The 18997-nt window shown below is 44.1% G+C and overlaps 1 protein-coding gene across 3 annotated transcripts in view; it reads left to right on the top strand.

Moving 5' to 3' along the window:
* ATP6V0A4 (ATPase H+ transporting V0 subunit a4) overlaps positions 1–13366 on the top strand; it is a 32811-nt gene extending 19445 nt beyond the window's left edge. For 2 of the 3 annotated variants that reach the window (XM_084503385.1, XM_084503384.1), the window contains 12 exons: positions 255–467; positions 886–1036; positions 1824–1963; positions 2126–2283; positions 2751–2844; positions 4219–4337; positions 5203–5419; positions 7033–7140; positions 9011–9127; positions 10105–10222; positions 12239–12410; positions 12931–13366. In XM_084503385.1, the coding sequence (XP_084359511.1) occupies positions 255–467; positions 886–1036; positions 1824–1963; positions 2126–2283; positions 2751–2844; positions 4219–4337; positions 5203–5419; positions 7033–7140; positions 9011–9127; positions 10105–10222; positions 12239–12410; positions 12931–13024 (1701 nt within the window). In that variant the 3' untranslated portion in view covers positions 13025–13366. Of the gene's footprint in view, positions 1–254; positions 468–885; positions 1037–1823; positions 1964–2125; positions 2284–2750; positions 2845–4218; positions 4338–5202; positions 5420–7032; positions 7141–9010; positions 9128–10104; positions 10223–12238; positions 12411–12930 lie in introns of those variants that run through there. The other variant, XM_084503386.1, reaches the window with a different exon arrangement.
* Positions 13367–18997: the final 5631 nt, after the last annotated feature.

Genomic DNA, 18997 nt, shown 5'->3' with positions numbered 1-18997 from the left:
GTTGGTCTCCTGAACACTTTCAGGGGCTTGGGGCAACACAAGGAGAGCCATTAGCAACCAGCATCATGCACCTGGTGCCAAATGCGCCCATGCCCAGACCTGCATACTCTGCCCACCCGTACACCTGGCTCTTTCATATGAACCACCCCCTTTCCACAGCCCTCCCCAACCTGCCTTCCCAAATAACTGCTGAGTAGAGCATACTACCTGTGCCTTCCTATCTCGAGCACTGCCTGTGCTGTGCTTGCTTACAGGTGATAACCCAAACTGAGTCTCACCGCCAGCGACTGCTGCATGAGGCAGCAGCCAACTTGTGGTCCTGGGAGATCAAGGTGAAGAAAATCAAAGCCATCTACCACATCCTGAACTGCTGTAACATCGATGTCACCCAGCAGTGTGTCATTGCAGAGATCTGGTTCCCAGTGGCTGACACTGGCCGGATAAAAAGAGCTCTCCATCAGGGAATGGTAAGAGGCCAGTGCTTCGGGTCCCCAAAGCCCTCACACAAACCACATTGCTCATATGTTGAGCATACATTCAAGCTTTTGTCTGTTACTATAATGCTAGCCTCCCTTTTCAGCGTTAATTAAAGTTGAGGTTGTTGCATGATGGCTTGGCCTTGGGGAGTTTAAGGTCAGCATTAAATCTTAGCAGGTTTGTGACTGAACCACAAGAGTCAGCAGTGCTGGCAGCGTTGCCCAAACAAATCAATAGCACAGAAAATGGGAAAATCTGGACATTAGAAAAAGGGTTGAGATATAACACTTTTAAGTCCAACACTCATATTGCTGCCTGTGCAGCCTGGACAAAGGCCTTTGTACTGTGGGACCAGTGCCTTCCCGGTAGCCACCCTGACTGGGTCTGTCCTTGTCTCTGGGTCTGCAGGAGCGAAGTGGCTCTACCATCGCCCCTATCCTCACCGCCATACACACCAGGATGGCACCACCCACCTTCAACAGGACCAACAAGTTCACAGCTGGATTTCAGAACATCGTGGATGCATATGGTGTGGGCAACTACAGGGAGATGAACCCAGGTGAGAAACACTTGGCTACCTGTGCCAGGCTTGCCAAAGCCGAAGTGAAGGCCTTTGGGCTCTCATCAGCCTGAAACTGACTGAGAAATCGGAACCGTATTTTCTGCTGACAAGAATTGGCACTGCCTAGTGTATAAGCATGGATTTTCTCAAGTACAGAATCTGGCCCTCAGTCCTCAGTGGCTGGTTTTGGCAGGAATAATGAACAACACAAAAATAGAATGGGAAACAAATGGTGAGGTAGCAGATCTAAGGAAAAGATTTAAACTCACAAGGTGAATATAAGGTGAGCTTATTATCATGCTGAGGACAACAACAACAAAAAAGCACTGGAGAAAAGTGTAAAACAGTTGTAGAGAATACCAAGGAGACCACTGAGAATGAACAGAAACTTGGAAATGGGAGCCTATGGGAACAGATGAGGTAGACTCTAGGTGCTTGGACTTAGAAGACTGAGAAACACAATAGTAACCTTTAAGCACATTTTTCTCTTGCAGAAAAGAATGCAATTGTCTGTACATTATGTTTTCCTTTTTTTTTTTTTTTTTTTTTTTTTTCCTTTTATGATGGGATGAAATGAAGGCTAAACTGCAAGGAAGGTGGAGGTCAGAAAGTTGGAAAATCTTTCTAGTGGTAAAGCAAATTCTGCCCTAGATCTTGTTGCCTGGTGTGTAGGGGAGAGAGCAGGGAGGCCTTTAAGGACAGCAGCTGTGAAGAACGACTTGGAGGGGTGGACTGCTCCTCCTTTTGTTTAGTAGTTGAGTGTCCTGTGTTTTATTTCCTGCAGCTCCTTACACCATTATTACCTTCCCCTTCCTGTTTGCGGTGATGTTTGGGGATTGTGGCCATGGTGCCATCATGCTGGCCTTTGCGCTCTGGATGGTCATTAATGAGAAGAGCCTTCTGGCCCAGAAGAGCACTAATGAGGTGAGTACCAGGGAGCTGGTGCACCCCATCAGCCTAGGAAAAGGCTCGTTGTCCCATGCTGATTAAAGGAGCGTTCAGCTTTCCTGAGACTGAGCAGGGATCCTCTGAAGATGCCTGTGAGGCAGATGTTTGGTTACCAGCGCTGTGCCTCTCCCCCTGCAGATCTGGAACACCTTCTTCAGCGGGCGTTACCTTATCCTGCTCATGGGCATATTCTCCATATATACTGGCTTCATCTACAATGACTGCTTCTCCAAATCGTTCAACATCCTTGGCTCGTCTTGGCATGTCATCCCCATGTTTAAAAATAATACTTGGAAGTAAGTGGCTAAATGTGGGAAACAAGTGAAAACACACCAAATGGAGCATGTAGGCTTTGAAAGAAAGACAGAGTGACTGTGTGGGGAGGGAAAGAACACCCTGCTGTGGATGCAGTCATGAATGAATCAGAGGTTTTGTCTGACACACACAGACAAACTCACTATTGAAATGGAAATGTGGAGTCCCTGGGAACATGCCTGTTTGTTCAGGCACTGATGTGCATAAAAATCTGCAGGTGTCCAGGACTGATGCATAGAGAAATATTAGTGTGATGGCAGAATTATTAGTGTGAGGGCAGGGCCCACTTCCACACACACACATGTGCACACAAACCCAGGATAATAATTCACAGGCTGGAGTCAGTGAGAGCCATCATGTGGTAGCCCTGAGCACATCTCATGTAAGTGTGCTGTAGGCTTATACCATGAGATTTAGCTGCAAAGGTTATTTCACTTTTCTCTTGTAGTAAGGATGTGCTTCTGGAAAACACAGAGCTGCAGCTGGATCCGGCAGTCCCAGGGGTCTACTCTGGAAATCCATATCCATTTGGAATAGATCCGGTAATTAAATTAAATTGCTCTAAGCTAATTTGTGTTTCAGTCCTGTTTCTACATATCAGGTACATCAGTAGCTCCCTACTCTCTCTCCTAAAGCCACACTCTTCACTTCTTTCTCTTTACCTGTTCTTTACACAGTAGTTGTGATGCCTTTCTGTAGCATTCAAGGATATAAATACTCATCTTTTAAAACTATTATTATTGTTTTTTTTGATAATTTTGCACAAACAGCAGCTAAATGGTAAGCAGGAAGGAATTCTGCTTTTACTAGAGGGTGATCTTGTGCTGTAGTGTGTTCTCTGTCACCGGGCTGCTGGACTCAGTTTCCTTATTGGAGTACTTCACCCATTACATAGCTACTTCACAAGTTTGAGGGTTAAGTCCTGGTTTCTATGCAGTGTATTCATCAGACAAAGTGTGAAGTAAATGCCAGTGTTATTTAACAATCCACAGTTTCTTCTCTGTGTTCTATTTCTTTCTTTCCGTTCTCTCTTTCACATTTTAAAATGCATTTGTTAACATCAGGCTTTCGTGTTTCAACCTTAATATCAGCCAGTTAGTCCCTGCTGTGCTGGATGCTCTCTCATTTCTGTCGGTCACACAAAGAAACATGAGCTTCTCCTGTTTTGTAGAGTGATTGACCTTGTAGGGAGTTTTTCACAAACCCAGCTCTGAAGCTCAACCCAGGAAGCAAGCAGTGCAATTCAGCCATGTCAAACAGCTGAATTTTCTGTACACGCCCCCAGCACACCCCTAATTTACTCTAGCCATGGCTAACACATCTTCCATACTGGCTGCTGCTTGCTTGAGGGGCTGGGACCCCTGGGTGGATGAGAGAGAGGAATAGAGGAGAGGCAGGCAATAATCTGGTCTCCCTGGCCAGTGAGTCGAAAAGAGCTTTTCTATGTTTTTCAAATGAAAAGTTAGAACATGCTCTGTCCTCATTAATCTGGTGAATGTCAAACAAACTTCTCTAGCAACAGGAAGGATTTTCTTGTGTCTTTCCACCTCTGCTGAAGGAGGTGACTCAGCCTAAGGGCAAGGAATGACACCACAAATACCTAGGTTCTGCTACCAGCCTTGGCTTAAGTTTCTGGTGGACTGAAGCAAAGTCACAACATTATTTTAAATCCCTGTTATTTCCTCTGCTAAGTGAGGATGGTACATTATACCTTTCAGATGTGAAGACAGATATTATATCACACTTGGCAGAGTGAAATTATAAAGAACATATTATAAAGAACATCTAGATTTCTGTTGCTTGTTATATTCTTACTATAACTAGTAATAGTAAATTGTTGAGTAACGACTTCCACAGGTCTTAGTGAGAAAACACCTTGAAATTTTGTTCTCCTGTCTGTGTTCCTTTTCCCAAAGATTTGGAATATTGCATCAAACAAGCTGACTTTCCTGAACTCCTACAAAATGAAGATGTCGGTTGTGATAGGGATTGTGCACATGGTTTTTGGGGTGATACTCAGTCTCTTCAACCACATGTAAGTCTGTTTCACCAACCCCATTGCTGCAGCACAAAAGTCCTCATCTCTAGTGTCCTTCATTCATAGCCTCATATCTAAGTCTGATGACTTGAATTTCACCCTTTCCTCATTGCACTGTCAGACTCAAACCACTCAGAGTGCTGAGTCCAAAAGCCACAAGGATGGCCATCTCTTGGGTGAATTGTCTTTTAAACTTTCTCTCTTCAACTTTTACATTTTGTGGAAATATTAAAACACACTAAATTAAAAACATACATTATCTCCTACTATTGATAACTTCCGTATTGAAAGACAAATTCCTTTGGTCTAATTCAAAGCACACTGAAACCTTGCACACTGTACAAGCATCTCTTCCTCCTGACTTAGGGGGCCTTTATTCAGGATCCATGCACATGGCTATTCATCTTCCTCTATATTTTGCAATAAAAAATAAGAACTGTAGGTAGAATGACGGAGTAGACACTGCCCTCGAGAGACTACCACAGCAGGAAGGTGTGTAGTGACCCACAAGGACAAAAAGCTTTTGCAAATGACAATGAAAGACTGCACCTACAGAATTGATTTTATACCTGCTTCTGACCTTCCCCAGCTTATAATGCTTAACTTTGTGAATTTGCTATTTTTTTTTATTATATAAGTTTTTATTTCAACATATTAATCTTACCGTATGGTAAAGCCATTTAAACAATGGCTTTTATTCGTAAGGACTGCCAATACAGAGTTCTTTGTGGCTAGTGATAGCTGTATGTTTCTTATGTGGTTTTCCAAAGACTAAACAGCATACAGTATTCTCATACTTGGGTGCAAATTTGTATCAATACCTACTGTATTAACTACACATATCTTTTCTTATTCTTTCCAGCTACTTCAAGAAATACATAAACATTATCCTGCAGTTCATTCCAGAGATGATCTTTATTATCTCTCTTTTTGGATACCTTGTCTTCATGATTATTTTCAAATGGTGTCATTTTGATGTCCACTCATCCCAGAGCGCTCCAAGCATTCTCATCCACTTCATCAATATGTTTCTGTTCAATTACAGTGATGATTCAAATGCTCCATTATATACGCACCAGGTATGCATCAGCCAGCTTGAATCCACTGTAGCTGTTTGTGAATTCACAGTGGGTGTGAGGAGGGTGGGCATAAAGATGGGGAACGGGCTCAGAACCTCAACCACAAATGCCAGTCACATAAGAGAAGTTTGTTCTTCTGGTATTCTTGTTGGCCTTGTAGATAGGTAGGAGAGATGCAGAGGAAATCTCATTCTTGATGTCATCCCTGCAAGAACAATGATGCAGTTTAAGATACTTGGGGAGAAAAAAAAAAAAAAGGAAAGAAGGAAGATTAGATGTTCAAAACTGTGTATTGCAGAAGTGTGGTCCTGAAGTTTGGCTAGACCCTAGAGATATAGCAATCGTCTCCTTTCCTTGCTGATCCCTTCCTTATTTCTACTTTGGAAAACCTGAAAACTCTATTTTCAGCTTTAAAAAAAAAAAAAAAAAAAAAAAGCAGTAGCTTGAGGATATGTGGCAGCTTTTTGTCAAAAGCATCTTCTTTGGGGAGCTCACAAAAAAAAAAAAGCTAAAGAGAGAAAACATCTTTTAAAGTCACCTATTATTGTTCAGAACAGGGATTTTTTTTTTTTTTTCTTGCTTGATATCAGCAGCATCAAGAAGAATCTGCAAGCAAATGCTGCCTCCAGTCACACATTTACATTTATTCAGTTGCACACTTTGGTACTCCAGCTTGAGCTCAGTTATAGTGCTGCTGGTGAGTCAGGGTTAGCAGGAAGACCTGGTCTGTTCCAAGTAACTGCGTTACGTCTGCAGGAGAGATTGGGAAAACAGTTTTATCAGCCTTCAAAAAGTCATCAAATCATATTTTGTTTTGTAACAACTCAAAGCCTTTCCAAGACAGTCATTTTTTCTTCTATACTTACCCTCCATCTCCATTAGTAACTCAGTTTGTGCAATTCCCCTGGGTAGTCTGCATGCAAAGATTGTGTGAAATTAACCAGAAGGTGATAAGGGAGCTGAGCTGTCTTAAAAAAAATACAAAAGATGTATGGTTGTTTTATTTTGTTTTTAAAGTACAAACATTTATGTTAGGACAGAAATAGGAGTGGCACACTGCAACAAGAACACCTTGTATTGTTGTTGCTGGTGGAGCAATGTGTGATCAAAGCTAAATTACGGGAATTCAATTACATTCTGGAAATAGAAATGGAGAGCAAATCCTGTATCCTCTGCTTTCCAGGGGAAGACTTGAATGACTCAGCTCTCACAGCATTGTTTCTACGTTGGTCAGAGCAAGGCAAACCGATTACCTCACCCAGTGGTTAAGATATTTGCTTGGACAATTGGAGAGCCAGGTTAAAGTCCATAACATTTGGTTTTGGCAAACTACTCTTCCCTACATGAAAGACTTTCATCTCCAAGTATCCAACTGTCTCCAAAAAGCTAACAGTGCATTTTGGAGCCTTCAGAAGTACACATTTATTTTTGTATCTTTACAAACAGGACAGACTCAATCAATATGGGGTGTGTATCTGTCAAATAAAACAAAAACAAACAAACAAAATAATAATAATAATAATAAACATTTCATAGAATTAGTTTTCTTACCATAAATTTAGTTGGCTAAAGGAAGAGTGACATTTTGTTCTTCTGTTTGTTGTCTCTTTTAGAAAGAAGTGCAGAGCTTTTTGGTCATCTTTGCTCTGATTGCTGTTCCCTGGATGCTCCTAATTAAACCTTTCATCCTCCGAGCCAACCACCAGAAAGCACAGCGCATGGTAAGGGACAAGCGTCAAGCTTGGGTTCAGTACAGCAAAGGCAAAGCTGAGGCGACAGACCCCCAGAAGTGATCTTTTTTTTTTTTTTTTTTTTAAAGAGGCTGCTTTCCTCTAATCTCAGACTATCTCCAGTGATTTCAAAGTGTGTTTTAAGGCACATGCACCCAGACACGCAGGCATATAGACATTTGGCTGACCCATCTAAATGGGAAGCAGGAGCTTTTGCTCCCAAGGCCATACGTTTGTTGGGAGAAGGGTGACACCAAGCTCTTTCAAACATAATATCCTAAACCAGAGGAGATTTAGAGAGACTGAAGGGCCAGTAAAGCCAACACAGGGCACAGGCCTCCACTCCTGGTCTTCAGCCATCACTAACAACTGGTCGGCTGCTCTGTAGGAACAGGGCATCTGTGATACCCCTGGCCTCTGAGAGACCAGCACAGCTTGGAGAAGAGCCTTGATTTTACAGCTTTCCAGCAATGCTTTCTTTCCTAAGTGACTGCTTTCACATTAACAAAACACTCCTTCCCATGGGCTCTGTGGTTCACCCAGCTCTTCAGCATGCAACTGCGGCAGCTGCAGTTTCCCAGTTGCTCATTAATTCTCTCCTTTATTACGCTAACAGGACTTTACTTGTCTGTCAGGATTTACTTCTCTTTACAGTGGGAGGTAGTGCCTGGAGTACCTTTTATAGGGCACAGATGTTTCCATTAGAAGAAAGAGATGCTGGTTGTGCTGTGTGACCTTTTCCAACCCAGTCACTTCTGACCTATAACTGAAAGCCAGGTCCCTGGAGACTTTTGCAGCCCTGCCTCTGCGCTGTAATTTCTTGTTTTGTCATTCTTCTGGGATTTCGATGAAAGCTTGACATGGCTGACTCCAGCTCCTGCTTTTACGCTAGCAACATCTGACAGCTTTTCCCCACCTCCTATTCTGCCCTTGTATTTCTGTTCCTGATTTTCATATGTTAGCTGTCTGATCACATCTTACATTTACCCAGATTTATATGTTTGCAACAAAGTCTGTTCCCTGTGCTGACATTCAGGTAAAGCAAAGATAAAGCAGGTGTGACAAAGATTGCTGCTGCAACAGGAAACAATATGTTATCATGAGACTTTGCCCATGAAACCTGTTGGAAGCTATAAAGAATGACAAGGCAGAACCTGACAGAAGCTTTGAAGTCAGGATTTTGTTATGCTATATAATAGGGCTATTATAGACATAGAATGGAGGGCTATTCTTATGCTGTGCTGTCATTTCTGTGATGAGGCTTGGATCAGGTTGCTCAGGCTTCTACAAGAGCTCTGTAAAGAATGATTATGAGAGAAGATGGGTTATCATAGTGTTTTTGTCGATTCAAGAGAGATGAATCTCTCAATCAAGAGATCTGAATTGTGTTTCTGTCTGTATCCCAGTAACTTTGTGAACTTCATCAAGTCACCTGATCTTTTCAGGCTCCTTTTCCCTTTCACCTGATGAAAATGTCTTTGATTTGCAGCCATATAATTGACACGATCAGCCTTAATGTGCCCCAGTATTCTCATATGCCAAAATTAATGGTTTTTTGCTTGGTGGGTATAAAGGGTGCATTGTGAGACCAGAAACTAGCTCTAAATTAGTTGGAATCACTGGAAAGTGCTCTAGGATGGATTTTATTTTTTTAATTATTACGAGCCATTCAGTAGGAGTACTCAATTTTTGCAGTCAATGATGACTGACTATTGTTCAACTTGTCCTCACGTTCACGATGCTGTTTTTCACATGTTACCTGTCAAGAGGTTAGTGATGGAGCTCTGTGCTGTGGTCTGCTTCATTTTGGTTGCAACCTCTAGCATGACACAAACAAAACATTGCATTTTGTTTCTGAAAGATTCAGTCTCAGGCCAACTCAGGAAACACTGGGGGTGAAAATGAAGTGGAGACCAATCACTCCAGAAAAGCTTCCCAGGGAGACCACAGTGGTGGCCATGAAGATGATGAAGAAGAGGTAAGAAAATGTGGGCAGAAAGAATTATTCAGACAGACACAGTAGTACAAGACACAAAGCCAAGCAGAAGGTTTTTTGGAGTTGCCAGCCCTTCTTTTTAAGAAGATACCAAGACATTCTGTTGCAACAGTTTGTGTTTCCAAACAGAGTAAACTCTGAATTTTAATAGAATAAATTCCTTTAAATTTTGCCTTAAGTTTTGCCTGGTGAGGGTAGGCATTCTTACAGATCTCATGCTTTTACAAACCTCAAGCTTTCATTTCCCCAGGGGGTTGTTTCACTTCTACTTAGCACCCAGAGAAGGTCAAGACTTCCCCCAGAGTCAGCAATTTTTCCTTCCTTTAAATTGCAAAGGAGTATTTAAAAGTTGGCAGCCTGCAGTGCTGGCTAAGGAGGAAAATCTTCCTTTGGCAGAGTCTGTCGAGGACTTCTGCAATATGCAGCTACACAGTGAAAAAAGTGACAAAAATGTTTGTGACTGTCTGAAGTATCAACAATATCAAGCGTGTATATGGCTGACTGAGAAGGGAATCTTCACAGTCTTAGAAGAAATGCTTATTTGGTGATGCTATCTGCCCATTGGCAGATAGTCTGAACTTTATATAAGAATTTCTTTACTTTATATAAGAATTTATATAAGAATTTCTATACTTTATATAAGAATTTCTGTGTCTATAGGAAATCACAAAGATTGGTAGCAATTGGATTGCCATCTTATTCCAGATTTGAAATTATAAGACTGGAATAGGAGCTGGTTTCTGAATATTTGCTTTTCACTGAAATTCAGAGGAGAATGTAAGGAAAGGTCATAGAGAATTGACACTTTTAAGCAGTCTTTTTATCTAGATAGTATCTTTTCTGTTGCTTAGGACATAGTGAAGAAAAGGGAAGAGTATGAAGAGTCTTTGTCGGAATGTTATCTAGGAAACCCTGAACTAAGAAATAAGAGAAATGTGTTTGGTTTTACATTGTTTCAGTTCAATTTTGGAGACATATTTGTCCATCAAGCTATCCATACCATCGAATACTGCCTGGGCTGCATCTCCAACACAGCATCCTACCTGCGGCTCTGGGCGCTGAGCCTAGCCCATGCACGTGAGTGACTGGCTGTGCCTGTTAGCTACCTCACCAGCAACTCCCTGCTGATCCCTGCTTCTGATGGTGTTTGATTAGCGCTGCAGATTTCTTCATTAAATCAAAGTTCTCCTTCTGGGCAATTGCATCCCAGAATGTTTTGCCTCAGATAAATCCAAGTGTTTTGTGTTGGCCTTCTCAATTTTCAGTGGTGATTCCCGGGTGCTATACGTCAGGGATCTCCAGACTCCATTTCCTAGCCAGGGCCCATTTTCCATGCTACTCCATTGCTGTCCCTCTGGAAGAGTCCTCGTGGTGTGTGGCAGTGTAGGAGGTGCAGCCCAAGTGGCTGCTCCAGTCCACAGAGGCAAATGCAGTATGGGAACCATAGCTGCATGGCTCACGAGGCACTTGCTATAGCCTTAGGGTACACAGATAAATGTTGAGAACACTTGAAACAGATACTTTTATTCAGTTCAGCAAAACAAAAAGAAATCTTTCAGTTCAAGGACTCCTGAAACTTCTCATTTTTGGTAGGATTTTTCCCAAGCAATATTTAGCAGAAACTTACATTTCATGAAAAACGTACGGCATTTCAATGTCTTTTGTCTTGATTTAAGACAAAAACAAATTCTCAAACTCTAGAAATTCCCTCAGGCTGGAACATCAGATTTTCAACTACCCTAATTTTTATGAAATGTTTTTTATTAATATTGCTGTACTGCCTCTGGCTATGAGTTGTGCCTGCCCTGAAGAACTGGGCACAACCTACAAAAAGAAAACAGAAGGGAGAGGGGTGCCATGCACTGATGGGTTGCGCTATGCTGCTTGGCACAGAAATGAGCCTAGTAGAGGTTGATTGGAAGCTAACATGCATTAGCTTTACATGGAGGACAAGTATCTAAATAAAATAAAGTAACTAAAGAACTTGGCTAAGGGCAGGCCTACGTGTTATGTCAGAACTCTGCCTGGAAAACCATTGTATTCTTCTGCAGCCTTTCAAAGTGGCACTGACAAGAGTATTTTTCCTGAGGGCATCAGTTGCAAGGGGATCCCTCACATCTGTTGTCACCTAAAGTAGCAGGTCATTTAATTTATAGTCTGGATATGGCCCGAGGACCTCCCTGCAATGACTGATGAAACAGAAAACAAGGCTGGACTTGTGGCTGGCATATCTGGATGGGAAAGAGCTGGGCTAAGTCCTTGCCTTGCCTGTACCACAAGAGGAAAATTGCTTGATTCTCAATCTATCCTATGTAACTGGGATAGCTAGATTAGGAGTATGTCTTCTTCTTGCCAGACACATCAGATATGTTGATATAAACCTGTTGATATCTGTTGATCAGATATGTTGATATAAATGTGTGCAAGACACACACACACACACACACACACACACAAAATCTTAAAGAAACAGGCAAGAAGCAGCCTAAATATTAATACAGCCTGTCTTGGGTGAGACCAACCAGTTGTCTTTTTTTTTTTCTTTTTTTTTTTCCACCACAGCTTCTCCAAGGCACCTTAAGAGAAGTTGTTTTTGAGAACAAATGGGTGTTGGAGAGCAATACCTGTGGGTATTAGCCAGCATCAGTCAGTACAGCTTGAAACCTCATCTGCACATGTAGTGACTATGTCAGTCGATCATGTTCTCTGGGATTTAGCGGCAGACAGTCCTAGAAGGCTCTGTGTAGTGCCCAGCTGCCATGTTAAAGAGGTGCAAATTAAACTGATGACTGTATCATGTCAGGGTAGCAACAGGCCTGGTAGTTTTCTTGTGTGGACTTGTGACACAAAGCCAAGACAAACCAGCACATTTTGCTTCCAACACAGTGAAGAGGAGCAACAGAAAATAGCCTGCATGCACTTTCCTTCCCTTCTCATCATGGGGAAGCAGGGTGGCCATATGTGATTACTGTCAACAGTGTTGACATTTTATTTTAAACCAGCTCACCTAACTGGGAAAAATGGGTGAGCTGCCAGACTGTTTCTGTGCACAGCTGTTGCTCAGAATTTGTTTCCTGTTATTTCTTCTTGCAGAACTGTCAGAGGTTCTCTGGACCATGGTGATGGAAAGTGGACTCAGCAACAGCAGCTGGACAGGCCTCATCACCATCTTCATCATCTTCGCGGCATTTGCAGTGCTGACAGTGGCCATCCTGCTGGTCATGGAGGGTTTGTCGGCCTTCCTACATGCCTTGCGCCTGCACTGGTAGGTGGTGTGGCCTGCGGGAGCTTTCCCCAGGGCACTCCTTCAGAGGGATAGGGCTGTAGGCTCCGAGGACCATCGTGACGTTCATGATAAAGCCTGAAGACACAGCCACACCACTGGTCGTGTGTCCCACCCAGGGTTACCATCACACAAGCAGCTGGGGACCACCAACTGCAGCAAGATCTCAGAGGTGCAAAACCTGCTGAAAACCTGGGTCAGTTTTCATGCTGTTAGCCCAGATTGAGCTCCAGGCTGCCTGAGCTTTGTGGCAGACCAGTTTTAAGTGAGGAGCATTTTCAGGATGACTTGGAGCAAGTTGGAGCTAATGGGTGACAAGTTGCTCTCTGGGGCTGCCAGTGTCTCTTGGCTGGCTCTGAGAGCCGACTACGTTCCCGGGCTGGAGGCCACTGGCTCTCACGGCCTCCCTTTTCCCGTGGGTGCAATGTTTTAGGCCTCTCACATTGGTGTAGGTCCTGCCTACCCCAGTTAGCACTGACATCCCTCTCTGCTCCCTCCCCAGGGTGGAGTTCCAGAACAAGTTCTACGTGGGAGCCGGATACAAATTCTCCCCATTCTCCTTCAAGAACATCATAGATGGCACCACGGAAGAGTAAAGCCAGGGCATTGCTGCTTTGCTTCTCAGACCAGGCTCTTTCCTGCAGTCAGTCACCCATGGAGTGGGGCTTAGATGATGAAACTGAATGGTATGTGGCCTTTGAAAGAAGATCAGCAATACGTGGAGATGCCCCAACTGCATTCCCACATAGTGCTGTGTCAGCTGAGAGTGGTAACAGATATTACATCATCTGGGCTGGCTGGAGCTGGGCTGCATGTCTCCACTAACGTCCTTACCAAGTACCTAGTCCTCAGCATCTGACCAGGTCAGCTGCCTGCTGCTTGGTTAAATAGAAAGAGATGCTCCTTTTGGAATTAAATTAAATTAAATTAATAATCAACTTACATGTGTTTTGCCCTATTTACTGCCTTGTCTTTGTGGCTTATTTCTTTCCAAGGAAAGCATATTTTGGCTGTTGTTTCAAGCTGTGGTTGATCATATGTCAATGATTACGTCTCTTATAAGATTGCAGCCCTTCATTGCGCACACAATGCAGAACAGCTCAAAGAAGGATCATATCGCAGGCTGGCAATTTTCTACATGCTTTACTACAACAACCCTCCTATTATCTGATTTGCTTCAGGGCTTAACAGTACAGGATTATAGACGTTTGCACACGTCATCACTTAACAAAAGCTTTGGTTTTGAGCTGTGTAAACAAAAGAGTGCACCAATTTCGACATTGGCAGGCAATTTATTTCTCTCTATGGATTTGTTTCTTACTGGACACTTAAGATGACTCTCCCTGTGCTGTGTTTTTCAAGACAGGTTGTTAAAACAGACTGTGTAGAAATGCTAATTCCTAATGAACATAACGAAGAGAGAAATCAGAACCGCTGAGATGAATTCACAATGTTGATATACTCTGATCTTTCCTAAATATGCATGAATTGCCAATTTTTCAAACTGAATAGTGTTAATCAAGATGGGCTATTTTTTTCAACCACAGGGGATGTAAAATCACAACATAGCACACTGACGGATTTGGAGGTGGTAGTGCCTCCTTTCAGAGGGTGTAACTGGGCAAACCCTTTTCAAACCTCACATTCTCAATATTCAGCTCCACCAAAGAAGCATGTTCATTGACTGTTCCAGCAGGATATGCAGCAGAGTAGTGGCCAGGAGACTGCAGTGGTCATCCTTGAGAGCCACCTTCCAGCTATGGCCACCTTTCGTTATTCACTCCCACCTAATTTTTTTATTCCTGTTCTGGGGAGGTCTGGGAGAAAAGCTGTCTCAAAGCAAGAAAGGCCAGTTTGATGCATTACCAAATGCAGAGAAAACAATTTGCTTTATGAAACAGTGGGTGGATTTTCTGCACAAACACATATTTTATCTTTATTGCACCTTTCCACATGATTGCGGTGTAACTGAGGAGGTGATTACCTGAAACAGAATATCTGTTCCTTTTAGAGCTTCTTGGTGTTCTGCTTTTTGTCCGAGGTTTACATTTTAAGCAAGAAAAATGAGTTATCCTCTGAGTACTGCAGGTGACAAGATGCTCTGTTGTTTACTGTATTGAACAATGAGTCTAACATTTGGCTTAATTCTGTAATCTGCTCTCATTCTGTGTGAAACCAGATAATACAGCAGAGCCTGTGGCTCACTTGCACATTTGCAGAATGGGGATGGCAATTCCATACTCCCCAAGAGGACTAAGCCCACTTGCTTTCAGGGAGCAATCAGATTAAATATTGCTGAGACAGGCTTGAGGAGAGCCCTGGCTTGCATCTGGGTTGTTTTTAAGACTCAATAATAAATAAATAAATAAACTAACTAATAAAACAGAAATGTTCCAGATTGCCTTGTTTTTAATTTTTTCCTGCAGAATGTGAGGGGTATTTTGGAGCATTGCAGTGACTGCCTGTTCCCCAGCACAGCTGCTAAGCTGAATGAGACCAGGTTTTCTAGCTGGTGCTGTGAATGTGGCCACCAGATGTGGTCAGATCCAGAAGAGATTGCTGTTACATAGTGGACCTTGGTACAACACCCTGTTGTCTTCATCTGGGCTTTACCCACTGCTGGAGGAGGTGGGGCTTCCAGTTACCTTACTGGGAAATTTTAACCTAGAGAGAAATGGTTGCCTTTGGATCCAGAGCTCATCCCATTGCTAGGAAGGTGTTTGTTTCTGAGGGCTGGTAACATATCATGTATATCACTTTGTAGAAGATTAATATATATATTAAAAAAAAAAAAAAATCATCAGCCAGAATGACCATGAAGGATGGGGAAGTGATAACAAAGACAGTCGAAATGGTTTCAGTCACTCACACTCATTCTTTTAAGGAATTTTTGTTTCTCCTCATGAGAGCTAGAGCTGTGTGTGGCCAGGCACTCCTGCCAGGATGACTGGGGATACGGAGGGTGAGGATAGCCAGGTACTGCAGTCTTGTCCAGTCTCTTGGGTCCTCTGGTTTGGTGATGATGTTTTTTAAACAGATCTTTTATAATCTTCAGGAGCCAACAGTTTCTTGAAGCCTCTGGCTTTTGCAGCAAACAGCACTTTCCTCGGTGTTTACTTGTGTGATGGCTCTCTGTCATGTCCTTGGCCAGCAGCACAGGAATTTCTTCTCACCCTCACTCTCTTGTTTCTCCTGGAGCTTTCATTTATGCAGACATTTCCATTCACACTTCTCTGTGACCAGTCTTTGCATTTCCATTGCAAACAACTAAATTATCATGAGGTGGATAAAAGGAGTAATGGACAGCATGCCTTCATTCCATCCCAAACAGCTGAGCCTGAAAACACATCTCTGCAGCTGAATATTTCACTGGTATTTTTGGTCATTTTTTCCCCTTCTGCTTTGGGAAGCCAGGATGCCAAAACTTCAGTTCCCTTCTGTGATTGCATGCACCGTGTCTGAGTTTTTGCAATGAAAACATAACGGTATGGATCTGGAAGCCTGGATCCTGCATCCAGTTTAGCAGTTGCCAATAGTGGCTGTGGCTGAATATCAGATATTATTAAAAGGAAGATGTAAAATAGGGCTGTGAAATAGCTTATGTTGGCTGACAGCAAATGCATTCCTGATGCTTGAAAGTGTGAAACTTGGCGTGAGAGCTACATGCTTTGATAAAACAATTACAGCGTTGCTGCTAGCTTGGTGTACATATTTCAAAAGAGAAGGATTTAGGGAACTCTTATGGAAAAGAGACAAAAAATCTCCCCAGCATCTCCACTGGGAGAAACTAAAGCTAAAGCCAACACAGTCAAGGTCAACCAACAAGGTCAGCATGTACACTCCTTGTCAAGCACTTACAGCACACATAGCTCAGATTTACCGGCCAGCACAACCTGCAGCACTCAGATTTGCTCTGGGGCGAGGTCAGGATCACCGCAAGCCACGAATACACACTGGAGTTGTGTTCTTGGCTAGGAAATTAAGACAAACTAAGCAGATAGATGGGCCCTGTTTTTGTGGTGATGGCATCTGAGCTGGCTTTGGTTGGCCTGGGGGAGCTGGTGGCTGTGGCACCTGGGCGCTGCTCACAGCCACGGTGGGCAGCTCCTGCAGAGGCAGCTGTAGGTGCAAGGGGACCAGCACAGGTCAGCATTGAGGCGCCCCGCTGTGCCACCCACTTCTGGGGGTGGAGGTGGGTGGGGAGGGACCTGCCTGTGCCCAGGGAGGAGGAAACCTGATTCCCGGGAGCTGGAGCCCAAACCCCACAGCACCGCCAGCACTGCAAAAAGAAAACAGCAGAAGGGAAAGAAAGAGCTGTAAGGGAGGAAGAGTCTGCTCCTCTGTGCCTGAGACATTTCAGAGGTAAGGAAACTTCACTCAACAAATAAATAAATAAATAAAATTAATTGAGCCTTGGCTTCAGAGTGGGGATTTCTGATCATTTGCGTCATGTCATCCTGCCGCCGGGTCCCAGCAGTAGTTTCAGTGCACTCTCGGTTGCTCCCTTCTGATGGAGGATCGCTGTTTTCCCTGCCAGCAACAGCTTTGGCAGTGTTCTTTTGGCTCGTATAATTGTCATTTAGTATTTTCAGTGTGATTTACAAATAGCGGGAAGCTCTTCCTTGTGGCTCCCTAAAGAGGTGTGATAGACATGAGCTGCTCCATCAGAGCAAACAGGGCTGCAAGTGCTTGGGATGAGCAAACCCTATGCTCAGTAGGAACCCTTAGGAGATTTACTGAAGTGTGGCACCTAAATCTCTGTCTCCTGGAGATAAATGCTGGTGCAGAGCATACGGTGCTGAGGACTTACCTGAACAGTGGCTTCTTACCTGCTTATGGGGGAGTGAATTTTGCTCCAGCTGCCCCAGTGCCCTAGCCACAGGGGGGGATGCAGATGCCTGGACACGTTTCTGGTGTCACTTGAGGTGCGAGAGCAGATATCCCACCTGGTCAGCTGCTGCTGTTTAGGAGCTGTGTGGGTCTCCCATAGGTGCTAGCTGCTATTCTGACACCTCTGGGGGTGTCTTGGCCAACCCCCAATGGTGGGGTGCCCCTCTGCACCCTTCTGCTTGAGTACCCGAGCCTCACTGGTGGGTCCTGCATAGCAGTGCAGGGTTTCCCATGTCACAGGTTTCAAGTTTTACAGGTGCCCATGTTTCATTACGGTAAAGCTCTTCATGACTCAGCCACAAGGCAAAGCATTACCTTTTCTCCTGGGCTCTTCCAAACATCCAGTTTGGTTTCTGTTGAGTTAGTTCCACCTGGAAGTGGTCTGTAGATGGTGGGCAACGCAATCAGCTGGTGGCACCGTGTGCTGCTGGCAGCTACAGCTGCCTCCAAGGATGCTGATCAGAGACAGTAGTAAGCAATATCCTATGCATCCTCTGGGATGCTGGACTGTAATGGTCTGTAACAGCAAGGTCAGTGTACGTGGCCCAGCCAACTAATCTGCTATTAGCCCTGAATGACCTCTGCCTAACTGCACCTCAGTGCAATGTTTGTAACGTGCCCAGCCTGGGAGTGCTGCACCTCTGTGCTTTCCGAGCTCGTGCTGCCCTCTACCTCAGCTGAGATTTCATGTCTTTTGTTAGATGCTTCTTTCAGTCATCAGGTAAATCCCTGGCCCTGCTGCAGCCCCCAGACCACTGCTGGGTGGCACTGAATGCTTCCTCAGCCAAGTCCGGCACCTCTGGATGGACATCATCAGAGGAGAGCTGGTTGTTACCCTGTGTATGGGTTGAGCCCCTCCCGACAGCGTCTGAGCATGCACTCAGCACGAAAGCTTGTGGGTTAAAGCTTTGCGGTGTGCTTAATCCCTGCCATGGGATTAAGATGATATTTTCTTACCAGGAAAAGCAGCCGTGATCAGTTCTAGGTATATAGCATTAGAAACTAGAACCGCTGGGGGGGGAGAAGCCAGCTGTCCCCCGTTGCAATCCAGAACTCGTGGCTGTTTCTTGCTGACATAAGAGGATGGGGATAAACACAGGGGGTGAGGCAGAGGACCACATGTCCAGAGAGAAGCACTGTGCTGGCAGGGGTGGGCAGGGTGAGGAGGAGCCAGGGGCTTGCTGCTTGCCAGACATCCCATCCTGGGAAGCCAGGGCTAGGGGAGCAGGCTGGGCAGCCCCACTCCTCTGCGTGGCTGTTCCTACCCTCTGGCTCTGCTTCATGCTCTCACATGCTCTCATAAACCTCAGCAATTACAGGGTGCAGCACCTCAGGTCCTCAAAGGATGACATTTCTACCTTTGGCTGGGCAACACAGTGCCAGTAATTGTCAGTTCCTGGATCTTGGAGATGATGCAGCATCCTTTGGCTGTCTTTGCACATCCAGGCCGCGACACAGTCTTGCATCTTCCCTGAGTCTCTGGACTTTCTATGAAAACAACCAGAGCAATGTGATGACTGGTCTGTCAGCTCAACTAAACTGCCTTGTGATGTTTTAATGTATTTTTTTTTTAAACAAAACAAACAATCAAACAGACAAAAATTCACTGCGGGAAGTGTCATTTCCTACTAGCTGCCTAAAACAAATGTTTGAATGTATCCAAATGCTTCCATTGCAGT

This window comes from Aythya ferina, assembly GCF_964211825.1.
Source record: "Aythya ferina genome assembly, chromosome: 1".
NCBI lineage: Eukaryota > Metazoa > Chordata > Aves > Anseriformes > Anatidae > Aythya > Aythya ferina.
The sequence above is the reverse complement of the archived record's forward strand: the minus strand, read 5'-3'. Positions and strand labels throughout refer to the sequence as shown.